The following is a 21,353-nucleotide window of genomic DNA, read 5'->3' on the forward strand; positions in this document are numbered from 1 at the left end:
AGGGTAGACTGTATGGCATTATACCCTGCTGAGATCTCTTCCTTCCCCAAACCCTGCCCTCCCGAGGCTCCACCCCACAAGCTACAGGTATTTCCTAACCCAGAGCTAGCAACTCTAGATCTCTGGGAATTGCAACTGATCTCCAGGTGACAGAAATTAGTTCTCCTGGAGAAAGTGGCTGCTTTGGAGGAAGGACTCTATAGCATTATATCCAGCTAAGGCTCCTTTCCTTCCCTACCCGTGCCCTCCCCAAGTTCCACCACAAATCTCCAGGAACTTCCCAACCCAAAATTGGCACCACTATCTCCCCCCCAATAGCTTTTTTTAGAACACCAACTTGGCACGTTTTAGACACCCTCTATACAATGCTTTACTTTGGCCCTCCCCCAATTAAGTGCTGGTTACAGAAGAAAACTCTTGTCAGAAAACAGAAAGCCCTCACTTCTCGGCAGTTGCTGTCCTGTACCCATTTTGAAAGTCAAGATAATAATGGCAAGACAATGAACTCTCTGGCATAGTGCTGTCACAAAAGAACCTCTTCAGACAGTGCTAAGGGAGGTTTCAGCTTCTCTGGTGCCTCCAGAGTCTCAGGTTTCTAAGCATGCAGTCACATGTGGAGAAGCACTCAAGACCCCCTGCCCCGTGATATCTGTTGCATACACACAACATGGGGAAAGGGGGAAATTGTCACTGTTTACATTGGGTCACTTTCCTCCTCGGTGACCCACTGCATTTGGTTGATTTCGTAAGGCACAAAGTATACACGCTTCCGGTTTGTACATTGTTCTCTCTTTCCCCCCCACCAGCTAGCCTTCTCTCTCTCTCTCTCTCTCTTTTAACTCGATGTTGTCTCCTCCGGGGAGGTTTCTGGTGTGTGTTCAGGAGCCTCCTGTGTCTCTGAGAGGTTGTCCAATTGCTCCTTGGTCGAGTCAGGCTCTTCTGCAGCCTGGCCTTCCTCCGAGTCCTGCGTCTGAGCTTGGCTGTTCATCTTCTCCTCGGCTTCAATCTCTTCTGAGGTGGGGATAGAGTTTTTCTTGGGGCGGCCTTTGGGCTTTGTGGGAGCTTCTTGGCCACCTTTCAGAACCTGGGCCAAAAGCAAATTAAGCATTTAACATCACCTTGAAAATCTATAGGTTTTTTGGGGAGGGGTTGCCATGGGGTACGTGACTGATAGAAGAGACGTGCAGATAGGGTCGGATCTCCAGTCAAGCCACCAAAGGGAGAGCAATAGGCAGCATAATGGGAAGAGCAATAATCTACCTCAGAGACTCAGCCCACTCCAGGCTATTGGTAGTGCACAGGGTTGCCAGACCCCCCTGTTGGGGTGGGGGTCTCCCACTGCCAGACCCCACTTCTCCACCACCAGCCAGGTGACGGTGGGGGGAATTACCCCCTCCCCAATGGAGGAATGCTGGAAATTAACATGACATGCCTACGTTACCTGAAAGGGATGGAGGCACATCAGGGACATTGGGGGGTGACGCTCTGGTTTTTGGGCAAAACTCTATGTTAGAAGCTAATTCTACCAGAGAGTTTTGCCCAAAAACCAGAGCATGTTCCTGATAAGCCCATGTCCCTTCCAGGTCATGTAGGCACATCACATTTATTTCCGGCTTTCCTTCCCACTCCCGGTAAGTGTACCCCCCATCCCCTGCCAGCTGCTCCGAGGGGACTGGCAATGCTAATAGTACAAGAAGTGGCAAACATTGCTTCCTGGAACGGCATCACTGCCATCAAGGTTAGGGTTGCCAACCTCCAGTTGGGGCCTGAAGATCTCCCAGAATTACAACTAGAGTTGCCAGCCTCTAGGTGGTAAGATACACTGTGAGTAAGAAATATCCAATATCTAATTACAACAATCTTTCAAAAATCTTAATAAAGATTCAAATATTTTATGAAAAATGTCAGTGTAATTTTATATTATAAATTAGTGAAGTAACACAACACCTATACAAAGGAATGTCTCATTCCTAGCATTTGTAACATAAGGGGGGTATCCGAAAGAAGTAATACTCTAAGCAAACCGTTTCAATCACAAAAAATGTCAACAAGTTCCAAAGTCCATGATATATCAAAGAAGTCCTCCAGAATATGTCAAAGAAGACCAACGTGGTTTCCGGATATAATCAGTACACACGTTTCGAGGTTCCTTTTTCAAGAAGATATATACTCATATCCACTAGTTAGTTTCATAACACTTTATCTTTGGGCATGTTTATTCAAAAGCCCTTCTGTCACATTCACAAAAAGAAAAGACCTGTGGGAGTAAATGAGCACCAAGCTTACAATTTCTTAAATGGAATGCATCTCCAACATTAATCCAGCTTCTTTGATATATCATGGACTTTGGAACAAATGTTATGAATGAGACATTCTATTGTATATGTGTTGTGTTGCTTCACTAATTTATAATGTGGTTGTCATCTCTCTGAGGTTCAGGAGAACTGAGATGTTTTTTTAAATTGTATAATATGTTTTTAAATGCTATCAAATGTATTTGATGTTTTATTATTGCAAGATTTCTTGCCATGTAAGCTGCCCTGAGCCCTACGGGGGGAGGGCGGGGTATAAATTTAATAAATAAATAAATAAATAAATAAATAATATAAAATCACACTGACATGTTCCATAAAATATTTGAAGCTTTATTAAGATTTCTGAAAGACTGTTGTAATTGGGTATTGGACATCTCTTACACACAGTGTATTTTTCTAGTTGTTGGTTCCTACCACGGTGATTTTTTTTTGTCTGTTAGCCTCTAGGTGGTGGCTGGAGGTAACCATGTTAAATGGATATTTTTGTCTGTTAATCTTTCTAAAGGTCTTGGACATCTCTTACACACAGTGTATTTTTCTAGTTGTTGGTTCCTATCACGGTGATTTTTTTTTTGTCTGTTAGCCTCTAGGTGGTGGCTGGAGGTACTATTACAACTGATCTCCAGGTGAAAGAGATCAGTTAACCTAAAGAAAATTGTAGTAGAGATGGGACTATAAAGATTTTCCCCTTTTTTGATTATTCATATTTCTCTGTTTTTTATAGATTTATTCTTAAATAATATTTTATTAGAATGTTAGAAAGGCCTGTTATGTAGAAGGCTTTCCTCTTGTAGGTCTGATATTGTTAGTAGACAATATAATAGCTACAAAGTTCATGATTCTGTAGTTCTTAAGGGCAAAACCTTGCAATGTCTGGGTCAGAGACGATTTTAGTCTCGTATCAGTAATTAATACTTTTGTTTAGGGTATGAAGAATCCTTGCCCATTATCATTTAGGTTAGGTTAAGTAAACACTTAGGTTTTACTTAGATTGACGTAGATATATGTTTCTTTACTCAAATTACCACTGTCTTTTGTAACCAATTATGCTTTTTGAATATTGTTTTCTTGGTGATGTCAGTCCATGTATAAAATATCATGTATTTCCTGAATATGTTCAGAAGATGTTCAAGAAGAAGATGAATAAGAAGAAAAAGAAGAAAGTTGTCAATTTTTGATTAGTTATTTGGTCCAATTGTTTTCCTGTTAATTGAAGCATATTCCCTGAATATGCTGAGAAGAAAGTAGTCAATTTTGGATGGACTATTTGGTCCAACTGTTTTCTTGTTAATTGAAATAAAACATAGATCTTCCTCTTCATTTGACTTCATTTTTGACATGGAATCTAATATGTACAACAAAATGGCTGCTTCAGAAGGTGAACTGTATGGCATTATACCCCATTGAAGTAGGGTTGCCAAGTCTCCTTACGTTGGCAGTGGGGGAGCCTCGCTGGGCTCTAGGAGCTCTCCAGCAATGTGCGCGCCTTGCGCGCGCGTGCCGCCAGCACATCACAGGAAGTGACACGCTACGTCACTCACGTTGGGGGCGTGGCCACGATCGTCGAAGGGGTTTTCCCTCCGACGCTTCGGGGGACGCTTCGGGGGCGGAGTTCCCCCTGGGGCCCGATTCCGCAGCGGTGGAAATCGGGCTTCCAAAGTGGGGGTTTACCCGCCACCCACCCCCACTTGGCAGCCCTACATTGAAGCACCTCTCCTCCCCAACCCATGCCCTCCTCAAGCTCTGTCCCCAAAATCTCCAGGTATTTCCCAACCTGAAGCTCGGAACCCTAATTACAACTGATCTCCAGATGATGGATATCAGTTCATTCTCTGTTTAATACTAGGGATATATGAAAAGATGTGATTTAGTAAATAACACAGGTATAGACAATCTTGTTACCAAACCATTGTGTTAAAACTGAGAGCAAAATACAACACAAATTGTAATTTTTTAAATAAAGTTGTTTCTTCTTCTTAAATGTCTTTGTTTTGTATTTGACCACCACCACCCAATTTATTATGTTTTGTTAATCTTGGGTTATATCTATTGTGAAACAGAATAATGATATCATTACAAATTGGGGGGGGTCATTATTTCTTAAGTGTCACATTGTATCTGCTATTTGCACAACACAACAAGCACAGAGAGCAGGAGACTGTAGCGTGTCTAGATAAAGGCTAGCAAAAAATGAAGTCTCTACTGGAGATCTCCTGGAATTACACTTGATCTCCAGACTACAGAGATCAGTTCCCCTGGAGGCCATGGCGGCTTTGAAGGATGGACTCTGCCATTATACCCTACTGAAGTCTCTTCCCACCCCACACCCCATTCTCCCCAGGCTTCACCTCCAAATCTCCAGGGATTTCCTAACCTGGAATTGGCAAATCTAAGGAACAGCTATATATGTACTGCAGTGTGCACTGCAATGTCCCTACCATATAATTTGGACTTGATTGATGACATACTGGTTGGAAAAAGTGGCCAATGGCCACCACTATGTGACAAAGATAGTAATGGTGAGAAGAATCCAGGTAGGAAATGACGGACAGTGAACCAGCTACAACTATAGATCCAAGTAGGTAGCCATATTGGTCTAAAGCAATAGAGCAAAGTTTGAGTCCAGTGGTGCCTTTAAGACCAAGAAAGTTTAGTTCTGGGTATAAGCTTTCATTTGTATCTGAAGAAGTGTGCATACACAAGAAAGCTTATACCCAGAATTAGACTTTGTTGGTCTTAAAGGTGTCACTGGATTCAGAGGTGCCAGCGGACTCAGTCTTTGTTCAGATACAACTATGGCTGCGGTCACACACACTAAACAATCCACTTTCAATCCACTTTCAGTGTACTTTTCAACTGGCTTTTACTGTGTGTACTGGCAAAATCCAGTTGGAAAGTGCACTGAAAGTGGATTGAAAGTGGATTACTTAGTTTGTGTGACCGCAGCCTATGTGAATGAGACATGTTTTGTCCTTGCATTAAAGCTGTTTTTCTCTTGTATTTTCTCATTCCTGGCTCCTTGTACTTAATAGACCAAACAAATCCATTCATGGTGCTTACCATTTTCTTCCATTTCATCCTGCGATTCTGATACCAAGTCTTCACTTGGAGCTGAGTTAAGCCCAATGATTGGGCAAGATCCAACCTAGAAAACAAGAGATCCAAATGAATGGCGCAGCAGAAGACACAGGGCCTACAGCCAAGATATAATCCATGATATATCAAGATATAATCCCACTGAGTCGTACAAGAGCAAACAAATTGTTCATACACTGGAGGGGATAATCAAGGAAAGCCAAAAAAACAGTTTCCCGTAATTGCCATTTTCCCTTCTGAGGAAGAGATAAAGATCAAAGACAGAACACAGTGTCCAAATGAGACAACCAAAGTTAAGTTAGCCTGCTGGAAGAAACAACAATTTGATCACTTTTTTGGTGCAATTAACCATTCTTAATTGGAATGGCATTATCTAGCTCGTATTATCTTAACAAGCTTTTACAGGAGACAGTAAGAAGTTAAGAACTCATTACGGTTTCTTCCATGTTTACATTAAATTTTCTTTCAAACCCCTCCCCCCAGTTGTAGTCTCTGGGATTGCTTTATCAAGGTAGACAATGGCATGAGAAGAAAGTTTAACTTTTTCCTTTTCTGCTGTTTATTCTTAGGAAAAAATTAGCCCTCAGGTTGCTTTTACTCCGGCTGGGGAAAATGTACAGATTTTCTCAGTGACAGTAAAAACAGACAGGTTGGTAGGGTTCGGGCAAGGAAATGGTAAGGGATGAAGTGGTTAAAGTTTCTCCCTCTCTCACCACTCTATTTGCCTCCTTGATAAAATAATCCTAGCGGCTAAATTTGCAAAAGGAAAATACTGTCATTTGAAATAAGCACAGAAGACATCTTGAGGTATATCTGAGCCTTAAGGCAGAAATCCCATGCATACTTTCTTGGAAGTAAATCCCACTGAACTCAGTGGGACTTATTTCCAACTAAGCATATATAGAACAAGAAAATTAAACAGACTTTAAAAGCTACATTCTTAATGTAGTATTAAGCATATCTTAAATGTAGTTCTTAAGCATATCTACTAATGTGGAAGATATTTCTGCATTAATAGGACTGGATAGCACAGTCCCTACAAGTCTCAATCATGCCATGCATACTACATGTCCAAATGTGAATAGCTTTGTGCAATACCACCTGTAGATAGCAGTTAAAAATACTACCTGTAGCACTTACAAGCAACAAAGAAGCCACAATTGCAGGCAAAATTGGTAACCATTAACCCAAAATTGCCTGCCCACAATCTCAGGCAAAAATGGTAACCATTAACCCAAAAACCATTAACCCAAAACCTTTAAGACCACTTTGGCTCCCAGGAATGGAAAACAATAATTTATCCACCATGTCATTCAAGTTGAGTAGCCATATCCTAGAAACTTGAATCTGAATTCAAAACTGGCTATATCCTGTTTTTCATTATCAGATATATCCCAAAGTTTGCAATGCTGGCAATTGCCATCAAGTCACAGCCTACTTATGGGCAACTTTCCTGGTACCCACCAAGAGTTTTTAGAAAGGGGGTAGGGCTAGGTAGGGCTTTTGCCCAGTGAGGCTTCTGATTGGCCACTGAAGATATGATTGGCTGCTCAGACCCCTTAGAATTTTCAAGGTGATAGATGAACAGAGGCCCCGGTCACATGGAGAATTTGCAGCGCAAAAGGCATGAGTGTCGGGCGGATTTTTGGGGCACGATCACATCGCAACATCTGGGAAGTGTAGCGCACCTGTGGCCAACCTGTGGCGTCCCGCCAAAGATGAGGAGTTACAAAGTACCAACGGAAGTGCACTAGTATCCGGAAAACGCGTGGCACAGGTGGGCATCTGATCATGGGATCGCCAGCAAACAGCCGAAGCACGGAGGCTCGGGGGACCGTGTGATTGGGCTACTGTTGTGCTTTATTTGGCTCCGGGGCAACCAGCCACGCCTCCCCCCTCCCATGTTATCTGGCCCGTGTGACCGGGGGCAGAGATGGTTTGCCATTGCCTGCCTCTGCACAGCAACCCTGGACTTCCATGATGGTCTCCCATCCCAAGTGCTTACGAGGGCCAACCCTGCTTGGCTTCTGAGATCTGACAAGATCAAACTAGCCTATGCCATCCAAGTCATGGCAAAGTTTGTGATATGGGTACAGTATCATCTTCAGACCTTTTATGATGGCACTCTTAAGATTCCTTTTAATTATCAACTGGTCTAGTGTGACATGAGACGGCACACCCAGATTTACAAGCACCAGGAGTATTAGAGGCCCCAGTTTACTACAGATTCAAAGTTACATTTCATTCTAATCAGCTTTTGGCCCCGGAAGTGATGTGGGAACGTGTGTGTGTGTGTGTTTGGGGCCAGTTCTAAGTTGTCTGTTTTATATAATATGCCTTTTGATAAGGAAGCTCCCTGGTTAAGAAAGTGAAAGATGAATGAAACTCTCCAAACAAAGAACTCTGAATGAAACTTAACTGGTATTACATTTTAGTTCTTCCTCTGCCATGATTGTGAGCAGTGAACCAGAAATGCAAGAGGCACAAAGGGATCATATGCCAAACACGATGCAGTCTGGCACGTCTCACCCACACCACGAGTTACATGGTAAATGATTCTGAATCACTCTAAGATTTGCTCTGACAAAGTGTGCATACACATGGAAGCTTATATCCAGAATTAAATTTTGTTGGTCTTAAAGGTGCCTCTGGACTCCAGGGCTGATTTTGCACTAGAGCTGCCTCGAATCGGGCAAAGCCACGGGTCAAAGGCAGCCCCGCAGCTTCGGGTGTGAAATTGACCGATAGTGTCGGGGCAAACGGCGGTGCAACCGCGAGGCAGCTCTAGTGCAAAATCAGCCCAAGTTTGTTCTAAGATTTACTATCAATTTCTCTAAGATGGTTGCAGCGGTTGTGTACCCATTACATTTTGACCCCTTGGTTGCATTGCCCAAATGTGTAGATGGTTTCATGTTCAAAGGTGACTATCTGTAAGATGCTCCCTGCTTTAAAATGCAGTACGTACTGGGCAGAGGTAACAGATGTGGATTACGATCACAAAGGGTGCATTCGCACATTATTAGTTATGCCATAGCCATCATTCACAACCAGATTGTCTTGTCCACACAGGATAATCCAGTTACACATTTGATTAATTTGCTGGTGGTGTTCAGTCGTGGTTTTAAATTCTAGTTTTCATTATTGTTATTTTATTTCTATTGTAAGCTACCTTGAGTTCTGTTTTAAATCAATCAGTCAATAAGATGATTGGAGAAGTACAGTGGTCCCCAACATGGTACTGGGGAGGGGGTGCCGTGGCACCCAGTGATATCTTTCCTGAAGCCTGCCCAGTGCTTTTACAAAGTGGGAGGGGCCAGTTAGGGTTTTGCTCAGCAGGGCTTCTGATTGGCTACTGGAGATTTGATTGGCTGTGCAGATTTTTTTAACTGTTGCTTTGGCAGCAGCTGATACCACAGCACAGGAATCTTCACTGAGTGGTTGAAAGTCAGCCATGGCAGCCATTTTGGGGCTGGCTCCACCTCCTGCACCCACCACACTGTGTCAGAATCTCAAAGGTTCACGCAGCGTCAGAAAAGCTGGAGACCCCTAAAGTAGTGTAACAACAGTGCTTGATCTATGATGTCTGAATGCAGCCAAAGTGAGCTGACTTGCTGAGAGCACGATATTGGACTTGGCCTAGGGAAACATGGACTTAATGCTTTGGTCAGCCCTGATGCTTACAGGATACCCTGAAGCTCAAAGCCCAACCAACTTCACACGGGCATGGTTGAAAGTCTAACATGAACCAGACCACATTCATGTATCTCTCAGGCGTGCCCATCTTTCTACACCAATGACAAGTTGGTATTAGGTCAGCCAGTTTGGTGTAGTGGTTAAGTGTGTGGACTCTAATCTGGGAGAACCGGGTTGGATTCCCCACTCCTCCACTTGCACCTGCTGGATGAACTTGGGCAAGCCATAGTTCTGACACAGCTGTTCTTGAAAAAGAGCAGTTTCTGTCAGAGCTCTCTCAGCCCCACCTACCTCACAGGGTGTCTATTGTGGGGAGGGAGGAGAGTTTGTAAACCACTCTGAGACTCCTTTGGGTAGTGAAGGGTGGGATATAAATCCAATCTCTTCTTCTTCTTCTTCTTCTTCTTCTTCTTCTTCTTCTTCTTCTTCGCCTAGGAGATGGTGTATGGGGACGTTCTGATGCTAAATAGTTCCAGGTAGTCAGCCGTGTTGGTCTGAAGCAGCAGAACAAATTTAGAGTCCAACAAATTTAGAGACCAACAAAGGTTGGTCTTAAAGGTGCCACTGGACTCTAAATTTGTTCTAATGCTAAACAGTGCTAGTAACAGAACAGAACCTAAAAGGGATACAACCCATTATATCCATCTGCTGTCTTGTTGCACTCGGTTAGCTTTGTGATTTCAGGATCTCCTCTTAGATCAGACATTCTCAACCTTTAATAGCTCACATCTTGCCAATCCCTTGATGAATGAACCTGGGTCCCACCATGAAAGAAACAAAAAGCCTGCTTTTCCCAAGGAGGACACTAATATGCATACAATAATTTTGTTATTATATTTATCGTTTATGGTAAGTGTTAAGGACATCAAGAATTGCAGAAGCACAGTGGATAATCCCTGGTGAGCAGGTCAGTGGGAAGCAGCATGCACATCAAAGACACTTTGCTGGTGGGCAGGGAGAACAAGGGAGGAGGAGAAACACTGAGTCTCCAAGGTTACTGCTAGCATGCCAGAAAGTCACACATGGATAATCCGTGACAGGTGGGGCAGCAGATGGACAAAGGGATTGAGGGAGAGTAAATTCTCCATCATTGTTATGAATACCCTGCGTCCCACCTAGACTACTTCTGCATCCCACCAGTGGTACACATGCCATTGGCTGAGAAGCACTGTTTTAGCCCACACCAAAATCAACAAGAGCTTGTGCGGAACCTACGGAAGCAATTCCCAAACTGCGGGCCATGCAGACTAGCATGCCATTACAAAAACTGAAGTGGTCCTTGAAAAACTGGTCTCCTACTTCATGTTAGACAGAGGCAGAATTGATCCTCCACCACCATCACCGCCCTCTCTCTAGCAACATATGGGCAGTGACACCGTATCTGTGGAAGGGAGTGAAGACACATTAGGACTCGCTGATACAGACCATGCTGACTGGTATGGGAGATGTTCAGAAACATCATCATAGCCCAGAAAGCATTAATTAGATGGGAGGGTCAGGCAATATTGACTGGGTCGTCCTGCCATTGAAAGAAGGATGATTGTCTGATAGGAGGAGATTGATGAAAAGTGGCTTGGATCTTATGAATGAGTTCCATGCGTGCTAGATCATCTCTGCCATGGAGTTCTCTTTCTCTAAAACTTCCATTTTCACAAGGGCCCATTGAAAAGCACTGATGTTGCACAAAGGGGAATTTTAGAAGAAGGGGAAGTGCGCTCCACGGCAGAGACTATCTAGCGCACATGAAACTATATAGTGTGCAAAGAATCCAAGCCTTTGCATGCAATTTCTTGATTGCCAAATGATTCCATTTTAATCCAGAAAAAGCTGCGCCAATGCATTACTAAATTCCAACATTCACACGGGAACGGTGTCTGATTGGATTACTTGCACCAGCTAGCGCGTGTCTCGCCGCAACTAGATTACCTGCAATGCTTACCAACAGTTGGTCGCGCCTGTTGAAAACAACTAGTGCTGCCTAGGAAACCAAAACAACAAACAGAGATGGGGGGGGGAGAAGGGCTCCGGGAGCAGCGCTTGCTCATCGGGTTCAGTCACGTACAATGTTGAGGAATATTCATGCTGAGAAATCAATGCAGCAGCCCAAGTATGTGATTTATGGTGTTACCCAACCAGTCATATGACGTTCCTTCTAGCATGGTGCTAAACATCCTAATGTTTGAACTGTCATGAATATGGACACTTTTCCAAATGGCCTAGAATTTCTTTGTACCGAACTCTCGGAGCTTCTGGAAATCTGACCGCTTCAGGGGCTGAATGTGTTTGGAGTGCTGTTGAATCTCTGTCTTCGATCACGGGTGCCAAGCACTTGAAATGCAACTGGCGTGACCACATGCTTTGGCAAAAGCACACACGGGTTAAAAAAGAAAAAGGAGGCATCCGCTTTGCAGAACACAAAGCAAGGGAGGATAGAGGGTTAAAAAATATATTGTTTGTGAAGTCCAAGTTTCGATAAGAACTAAGGGCTAATTATACAAATAGCTCCTTCCTCCTCCCGCTGTGGTGTGCCAAAGAGTGAACTATGCTGAGTTCAGTGCACACCACTGGAATGCACAACAAGGCTTGCTGTCCGTGGTAGGTTGTGTGTCGAGTCTTGAGCCCTTGAAGCCTGTAGGACAGCAGGCATTCAGCCTATCAACTGCCACTCTACCAAAGCGGGAAATGCACGGCCAAACCAGCAATAGGACAGAGCAGGTCATGTGATCAGCCCTCAAGCCGATAAAAGCTTCTAGGCCTAGCTTGTTTTCTGGTCTAAGCTATTTTCTGCAGTGCCTGTAGGCTGAGGAGGTTTTTCTCTTCATTTAAGGGGATTCTGTTAGAAGACAGGGAAGAAGAAACTTTTTTAGAAGTGTGTGCGTAGGAGAATTAGGAAACAACAATCAGACAGTGATCTAGTTTTAATTTTTCTCTTCCTATTAGTGTAGGGAAAGAAGCGCCAAAATGAATTTTTCTTCTCTTTCTCCCTCCCTCTCTCTCTCTCTCTCTCTCTCTCACTCACACACACACACACACACACACACACACACACACGCACACACGCATGCACAAGCACCATGCCTGTGCTTTTGTTAGCCTCAAAATTATGTTTAATCTAGGGAGTATGCTTGACTGTGAATCTGCCCTTGTAGCTCTTCCAACATTTTACATTTTTAGTACATAGCATTTGTTCTGTTAACTTTCTTATTCACCTGGAAGGAAACGTGATGAGGAGAGCTTGAAAATACCAGTACGAACTGTTAACTTTCTTATTCACCTGGAAGGAAGTGTGATGAAGAGAGCTTGAAAATACCAGTACTAACCTTCTATCTCAGAGGATTTCAGCTAAAAAGAGAGGTCAGGGCAAATCACTCTGAGGAAGCTTCATAGGAATTTAGAGGGATGCCTCAAAGAGTTTCAGTAAGACTAGGGCAAAGTTTCTGACACTCATTAAAAATAATTAATCCAGTCTGTAGGTAAAGCTATGCGATGGATGTCACCTCCTACTCCCAGGCACCAACAGTCCTGTATGGAACCTGGGGCAAGAGAAGAAATTCTCCATGCATGGATACAACCTAGAGTAGGCACTGAGGATACCAATGGGCCTGAGGAACAATGTCCTGTCACTTCAACAAAGGCTTAATAGGTGGCAATGGGCATAAGACTGTCAACCTCCAGGTGGGGCCCAGAGATCTCCCAGCATTACAACTGATCTCCAGATGACAGAGCTCAATTCTCCTGGAGAAAATGGCTGCTTTCGAGGGTGGACTCTGGTGTTATACCCTAGTGAATTCCTTCCCTTCCTCAACTCTGCCCTCGGCAGGCTCTTCCCCCTCAAATCTCCAGGAATTTCCCAATACAAAGTTGGCACCCCTATGGGCAACTGAAGCTTTTCATAGCATGGAAGTAAATGACATCACCCAGTATTCACTGCAGATCAAAATGATGCTGAAGGGGCAGTTAGAATAAGGAGCCCCTGGCCCTAGTTGAGGCAAGTTGGACGTTCCTGGGGCCGGGGACTACCAAAAGCTGTTGATTTGTAGATCTCAGTGCTCTACAGGGCTCATATGGGGAGAGGCAGTCCTGAATATATGTTGGCCCCTGGCCGAATAGGGCTTTAAAGGTAAGCACCAGCACCTTGAAATGGATCTGGAATTCAATAGGCAGCCAGTGCAGTTCATGCAGCACTGGGTGGATGTGAGCCTGCAAAGGCATCGCCGTCAACACCCGTGCTTCCTTGTTCTGCATTAGCTGCAACTTCCGGAGCAGAGTCAAGGGCAGCCCCATGTAGAGGGAGTTACAATAATCCAGCCTGGAAGTGACCATTGCATGGGTCACTGTAGCCAGGTCTCGGGGGGTGAGATTTGAGGCTAACTGCCTGATCTGCCTCAGATGAAAAAAGACAGACCGCAGTGGCGGTGACCTGGGCCTCCATGGAAAGGGAGACATCCAGGAGAACCCCCAGGCTCTTCACCCTTGATGCTGGCACCAGTGGAGCCCATTGAAGGTTAGAAGCCTGATTCCTGCTCCCGGTCCCACACAACTCAGGTGTAGGATGTCTGTCTTCGATGGACTCAGCTTCAGTTTGCTCTGTCACAACCACCCAGCCACTGCTTGTAAGGCCTTGTCCAGATCTTCTGAGGCTGAATCTAGGCGGCCATCCATCAGTAGATAGAACTGGGTGTCATCTGCATACTGGTGACACCTCAGCCCATACCTCTGGATAATCTGGGCGAGGGGACACATGTAGATATTAACTAACATAGGGGAGAGGATTGCTCCCTGTGGCCCACCATATTTGAGTGGGTGCTGCTGCAAGAGATCCTCCCCCCAATGTCATCAACCTTGGAGAAAGGAAGTCAGCCACTGCACGGTGAGCCCCCGTATCCCCGCGTGAGCAAGGCAGTGGGTTAACACATCATGGTCAACCATATCGAACGCTGCTGACAGATCAAGCAGTGCCAAACGGCCTCGATCCAGATGTTTCTGGAGATCATCCACCAGGGCGACCAACACTGTCTCTGTCTCATGGGCAGGGCAAAAGCTGGACTGGAAGACATCCGGACTGGAAGGGATCTTTCAAGGGGCTTTCATCCCTTCTGGGGGAAATTTACATCTCCCTGAACCCCACCTCCCTCAGTAGGTCACAGCCCACACCCTTACTTAAATTTTAAAAAAAAACTTGGAAAAAGATCCACAAAAAAAATGCATATAAAGCATAGCCCTGCCCTTTGACTTTTTCTGATCTTCCACGCAATTCTTTCTTTCTTTTCCCTGCACTGCTCCGTACCTATGTCAGTTCCCGTTTCATACTAGCCAGAGGAAACATACAGGTCAACCCTTTCGAAGGTTAGGAAGAAGGAAAGAAGCACCACCGCCCTGCTCCATTTCATATCACTCCAGATAAACTCGTGCTGGCATAAGCATGTATCAAGCACTCCCAAAGCCCGGTATGTATTTTCCACTGATATGCTCTATTCATGTAGCCTTTGATTCTAGGGGAAGGCAGCTTTGAAATCTAATCTGAGCGTGTGCCCGAGCACTTGACCAGCAGCACACTCATCTTCACATGCTCAGAAGCCATCACTGAGCTCTCAGCACCCAAACAGGTGGGATGAGCACACCAAGTCACCGTTCCCCATCCTCCAAGTAAGCTCCAAGAAAGTTTTCTGCTCTGGCCTGAATCCCACAAGGCGTCCCCTTTCAAAAATTAAGACGCAAACCTAGAGAAATCCCCAGTCTTAGAAGAGACACAGCCCAAGCCAATGTGGGTTGACTTGCAAATAAGGACCCACTGAAGTCAGTGGGACTTACTGTCAGGTAAGGGTTCATGAGAAATCCAATCAAAAGTTTATTGCATTGGCCATCACGATATAAAATATAAAAAACAGTTCAAAGATTGGCAATACATTTTAAAAAAATTAAAATATATCAACAAAGAATATAGGTTTCAAAATCAGGTTTCTCAAATAGCACATTCTAAAAGTACAGTCATTTCGTAGCCTTATCTCTGATTTTCCTTGCAGCATGAGCATAGAGTGCCATTCTATAGGAGATAGTGGGATTGATGTCCAAAAGCAGAAAGGTTACTATTTCAGTGCCTGATGTGGAGGCATTCTAAAACGTAATGTGTTAGATCTAGGGTTCATGAGATTGCAGCACTAAGGGCTCAGAGCAGTCAACGTGTCCTTCTCCAGATGCATGGGAGAGCAATCATTTGATCTGTTTCGGATGTCAACTGGTCCTTGCTTCCTAGGGCTATAAAAGAATATACCTATACATGAAATATACCTATACATGAAAGGAAAACTCTCTTCCAAGTAAAAAAAAGAGCAGCTAGAGAAGTTAAAAGATAGGGTCTGCATGATTAACTTGAAGGCTTTTTTAAAAAAAGAAAGCCTTTAAATAATACTGATGTTGGGAGACAAATGGTGAATCAGACGGCAAGTAGTTCTGCTCTATGTGACGTCTTTGAAGGCAGCAATGAAGTTAGCTATTTTAATCTGCTCTTCTCACAGAATCCCAAGCTAAAATACAGTATCGAGAGCCAGCTTAATTTATTGGATTTTCTGTTGGATATATTTCTTTTGCATGGAATTAAAAAATAATGTTTTTTAGATAAAGTATATGCCTACATTTTAAATAGTTCCCATACAAACTATTTTTGCCTTCATATAGTAAAATGACAAGATGACACTATTTTACTCATTCTGAAGATTCATTCCGTGCACTAAGGGAGGGGGTGTGATTCAGCCTCAGTGAATTAGAAAATGGGGTTTATTTATCTGTTCTTGCATTTTCCAAAACAGAAAGTGGAGGTATGACTTCCCCAAGTTGTAAAAATGAATCTTGATTGGTTGCCACCAAAATTCTCACTCGTAGGAGTCAGTACTACTGAATATTTATCATTTCATATATTTATACTCTGCCTCTTGACAATCAGTACGAAGAAGAAGAAGAAGAAGATTTGGATTTATACCCTGCCCTTCACTTGGAGTCTCAGAGTGTCTTACAATCTCCTTCCCTTCCTCTCTGTATGAGGTAGGTGGGGCTGAGAGAGCTCTGAGAGAACCATCAGTAAAGTGAACATGCATTGGCCATTTCTTACAAAAGATGTATCTATTGCACAGGCAGAATGTATATGCATTTGCATTAACAGGTATTTGGCGCGCTGGGTGCATGGACAGTAGGAATGCCAGCATCCAGGTGGGACCTGGGGATACCCTAGAATTACATCTTATCTCTAGACTACAGAGATCAGTTCCTCTAGAGAAAATGGATGCTCTGGGAAGTGGACTCTACAGCATTGTACCCCACTGAGGTCTCTGTCCTCCCCAGATCTTCAGGTATTTCCAACCTGGACCTGCCAACCCTACCCCCCCCCCATTCCCCACCAGTGGCCAGGGGGGACCTGGCAACCCTAGTGGACAGAGAAGGCATGCTTTTAATCCCTCCTCCTCCTCTCTCCACTGGGTACAGGCTCAAGGACTGTTGAACCAGCCCCATGCCAAGATTAGACCCATCATCCTATGTGAATTCATGCACAGAACACAAGATCTAGTCCAATCTTGGAAACTAAGCAGGGCTGGCCCTTGTTAGTACTTGGATGGGAGACCAAGAAAGTCAAGGATTGCTATACAGAGGCAGGCAATAACACACCACCTCTGAACATCTCTTGTCTTGAAAACCATACAGGGTTTATTTTCATAAGTCAGCTGTGATTTGACAGCACTTTCCACCACTAGACAGACAGACAGACAGACAGACAGACAGATAGATGATAGATAGATAGATAGATAGATAGATAGATAGATAGATAGATAGATAGATAGATAGATAGGCCCGACAGACAGACTGACTGACAGATGATTGATAGATGATTGATAGATAGACAGACAGATGATAGATAGCATTTTAAATAGTTCCCATACAAACTATTTTTGCCTTCATATAGTAAAATGACAAGATGACACTATTTTACTCATTCTGAAGATTCATAGATAGATAGATAGATAGATAGATAGACAGACAGACAGACAGATAGGCCAGACAGACAGACAGACAGACAGACAGACTGACTGACTGACTGACTGACTGACAGATGATTGATAGATGATTGATAGACAGACAGATGATAGATAGATAGATAGATAGATAGATGATAGATAGATAGATAGATAGATAGATAGATAGATAGAGACACAAACAGACAGACAGACAGACAGATCTATCTCTCCTCTACCAACCTGTCTGGAGTGGATAGATATTTCTGTTTCTGAAATTTCTTCTCCAGCCCCATGAGCTGCAGTTCCGTAAAGATGGTCCGGCTGCGACGAGGCTTTTTCAAGCGCGGGGTGGGCTGCTCCGTCTCCGATTCGCTGCTGCCATGAGTTTCACTGGCCTGTGTCTCTGAGCAGTTGCTTCCTGAAGGCGGGTGGGGGGACAGGACTCGAGAAGCGCCTGCTGCGGGGATGAAGTGGGAGACTCCGGAGGGTTGCCTGGTGATGACGGAGATGAGAGGATAGGCCCTCAGAGAAGGGGAACCTGGGAGGCAAAATCCAGAGAAGGAAAATTATACTGCCAGTTTGGACCTTGCAGACATTTCCGACATTGAGGTTGAACTTTGGTTCAACGCAAACAGAGACTTATAGGTGCTATTGACTTCAGCACCTACTCCAGACTCTGTCACTTTGCGGCTGTGCAGCATAAACCCGTCGCTTTATGATTCATAGATTGTAGAGATGCACCATTGAGCTGACTGCATGATTACATTGTTGGATTAGAAACTTCCCATTTTTATTTCCTCCACCCAGTCCCCTCAAGTTTGTTCTGCCCGTAGGCTGAACTTCTGCGAAAGTTGCTGCATATTTATATATTTACTTCATTTACGCCCTGCCTTTCTCCCCAGTGGTTCTCCATTTGGATGACTGAAATTTTGGGATGTTCCCAAAATGGTTTGGATTCTCTTCTCCATTTGGATGACTGAAATTTTGGGAAGAAAGCATTTTTACAAGAGGCTGGTATGATGGACCCTGGTACTTCCCCACTAAGGCAGGTTTTCCAGCCAAAAATTAGTTCCCAACTGTGACTGAGCAGCCCCAAGTAGCGTAGATTAGTTATGGTTTTAAAAGTCTGTCTGTCCCACCCCATCATGAAGATCTAATTTGTCTTTTAGCCCAGCCCAGGAACTTGAGGGGATAAGCAGGAGCCCTCTTGTTTTTCCTTGTCAAATAGCACTGGAGACGGTATAACATTCAAACAGAAATAACCATTTCATTTAACAGGCAAGGGTGGGATAGCTGTAGTCAAGGACTGGAAATGCTGAGGTAAAAATTGTCATTAATACAGATTATACTTCTTTTAACAATCCAAATAGTGTTGTTTAAGCTTATTTTCATATATTCTTGGATCTTAGCAGTGACAGGCTTTTGCCCGAGTATTTTAGTTACAGTTACAATGTTTCTTCATATGGTTTCCTATGACTCTTCAGGTTTCCGGTACAGTCTCTATTTGTGTACCTAAACTCTCTCCCTTTTGAAAACCACAGCTTATTTCAATATCCCGAGGTGTCTAAATCCAATTCCCTTCAAAACAGACCAGGGGTCTCCTTAGAGCAATTAACTCTGTGTAACTGGGTAGGAATTCTTCTCCTCCTCCTCAGAAGATATAACCTTTTACTTTTGGCCTGAGTAGGAGTTGCAGCATACTACCTACTCGCCCTTGCCAAAATCTCAAGCCCAGTTCCGGCATCTGTCTAAAACGGACTTCAGCTTAGGCTGACTCTTAGACGTTCAGTTCTGATACTGAATTCTTCCTCGGAACTGATAGCAAACAGTTAAGGAAAGGAGTCGTTTCCCTTCCCTTCAAAGGTCAATCTGTCTGACCTACTCTGTCAGACTCAATGACTCCAACTGAGTCTGTCAGAAGCCAACAGATCGACTGTCTGACTTCTGGAAGACAAACTGGCCAAATGACTCCCCCCGAAAAATCATGCCCACCTCAGCACTCAGTTAATTATATATTTCTCCTCAGCTGGTGCGTAGAAGGGGGATGGGAAAGGGAGCAGCCTGTCACTCAAGCTCTCCATTCCAGTGAAGAGTTCTTTGAAACTGCTGCACTAGGAAAACTGTTTGTTTGTTTATTGGATTTTTACCCTACTCTCCCAGCCAAGGCTGGCTCAGGGCAGCTTACATCAAATCAGTATATAATTTACAATAAAACATAAGTCAGTTTAGGTTAAACCAATCACAGCTGGTTTCTAAGAGGCTTTGCAAAGGATATTTTATATCAGAGTGGCCAGGGTTAATGCCCGAGCAAGATTCAAGCACCAACAACAAGATTTCTAGGATATACCTTTTCGTGAGTCAAAGCTCCTGGTCTTCAAGGTGCTATTGGAGACCGACATAGCTACCCACCTGAAACTATCTTCATGGAAGGGTTAATATTTGTTTTCCTATTTAGGCAATGTACAAGGTGTGGCAGCAGCATAAATGCTAGAAAGGTCAGAGGACCTGGAGGGATCCTGAAGGGAAAAAAATGGCAGAGAATTCATCACTCCACTGGAAGAAAACATGGGCTCCTCCCTCTTGTTAGGAGTATTTGTGGGACTAGAAAAGTGGGAAGAAGAACCCACAAGTCTTGGTTGCTGGGGTGTGACCCATTTGTCAGAAGCAAGTTCTCTAGGCAGTGCATCATGATTCGCAGCCAGGACCTCAACTGGGGAGTTAGGGGGATGAAGGTTCCAAGGCTCTGATCATGCAGGGGGCCTATGGAGCTGGGAAAGTCATCTGATTCATTTTCATACAGTGTTTCAATTCGATCTAGGGGTATAAGAGGATCCCAGGCAGAATCTTTGTCATGGGACCCATCATGACTCTGGACAGTTCTGCTAGTAGCCAGTGTGCTTGGCACTTCATGGAATCATAAAGTTGGAAGGGACCTCCAGGGTCATCGAGCCCAACCCCCTGCACAAAGTAGGAAATTCGCAAATACCTCCCCACCCCCACCCCCACCCCCAGTGACCCTGCTGTAGTCCAGACGAGGGCAAAAAAAAAACCCCTTCAGGATCTCTGGCCAAACTGGCCTGGAGAACAATTGCTTCCTGACCCCAAAGTGGTGATCTTTGAATGGGATTCATTCATCCACCAGTGTTTTTAAATCCTCTCCTTCCTCCAAGGAGTTCAGGGTGGGTTCTGTCCCTTTGTGTCAACATGACAACACTCACACCTGTTCAGACAATAATGGTGGCTGCATGTATTTTGTGTGTGTGTGTGTGTGTGTGTGTGGTTTAGGTTAAAGCAATCACAGCTGGTTTCTAAGAGGCTTTGCAAAGGATATTTTATATCAGAGTGGCCAGGGTTAATGCCTGAGCAAGATACAAGCACCACCAAAAAGATTTCCAGGATATACCTTTTTGTGAGTCAAAGCTCCTGGTCTTCAAGGTGCTATTGGAGACCGACATAGCTACCCACCTGAAACTATCTTCATGGGAGGGTTAATATTTGTTTTCCTATTTAGGCAATGTACAAGGTGTGGCAGCAGCATAAATGCTAGAAAGATCAGAGGACCTGGAGGGATCCTGAAGGGAAAAAAATGGCAGAGAATTCATCACTCCACTGGAAGAAAACATGGGCTCCTCCCTCTTGTTAGGAGTGTTTGTGGGACTGGAAAAGTGGGAAGAACCCACAAGTCTTGGTTGCTGGGGTGTGACTCATTTGTCAGAAGCAAGTTCTCTAGGCAGTGCATCATAATTCGCAGCCAGGACCTCAATTGGGGAGTTAGGGGGATGAAAGTTCCAAGGCTCTGATCATGCAGGGGGCCTATGGAGCTGGGAACGTCATCTGATTCGTTTTCATACAGTGTTTCAATTCAATCTAGGGGTATAAGAGGACCCCAGGCGGAATCTTTGTCATGGGACCCATGATGACTCTGGGCAGTTCTGCTAGTAGCCAGCACTATGCCTGTGTGCTTGGCACTTCATAGAATCATAAAGTTGGAAGGGACCTCCAGAGTCATCTAGCCCAACTCCCTGCACAATGCAGGAAATTCACAAATACCCACCCCACCCCCAGTGACCCTGCTGTAGCCCAGACGAGGGCAAAAAAAAAACCCCTTCAGGATCTCTGGCCAAACTGGCCTGGAGAACAATTGCTTCCTGACCCCAAAGTGGTGATCTTTGAATGGGATTCATTCATCCACCAGTGTTTTTAAATCCTCTCCTTCCTCCAAGGAGTTCAGGGTGGGTTCTGTCCC

General features: G+C 44.3%; 1 protein-coding gene across 1 annotated transcript in view; it reads right to left on the reverse strand.

Moving 5' to 3' along the window:
* Window positions 1-275: 275 nt before the first annotated feature.
* The window catches only part of BARX2 (BARX homeobox 2), a 66,702-nt gene continuing 45,624 nt past the window's right edge, over window positions 276-21,353 (reverse strand). Inside the window, exons 2-4 of the mRNA XM_015421605.1 lie at window positions 17,348-17,645; window positions 5,376-5,460; window positions 276-1,084 (exon numbers count right to left, since the gene is read on the reverse strand). Of these exons, the coding sequence (XP_015277091.1) occupies window positions 836-1,084; window positions 5,376-5,460; window positions 17,348-17,645 (632 nt within the window). The 3' untranslated portion in view covers window positions 276-835. The remainder of the gene's footprint in view (window positions 1,085-5,375; window positions 5,461-17,347; window positions 17,646-21,353) is intronic.

This window comes from Gekko japonicus, unplaced genomic scaffold (assembly GCF_001447785.1).
Source record: "Gekko japonicus isolate JY-2015 unplaced genomic scaffold, Gekko_japonicus_V1.1 scaffold715, whole genome shotgun sequence".
Lineage (NCBI taxonomy): Eukaryota > Metazoa > Chordata > Lepidosauria > Squamata > Gekkonidae > Gekko > Gekko japonicus.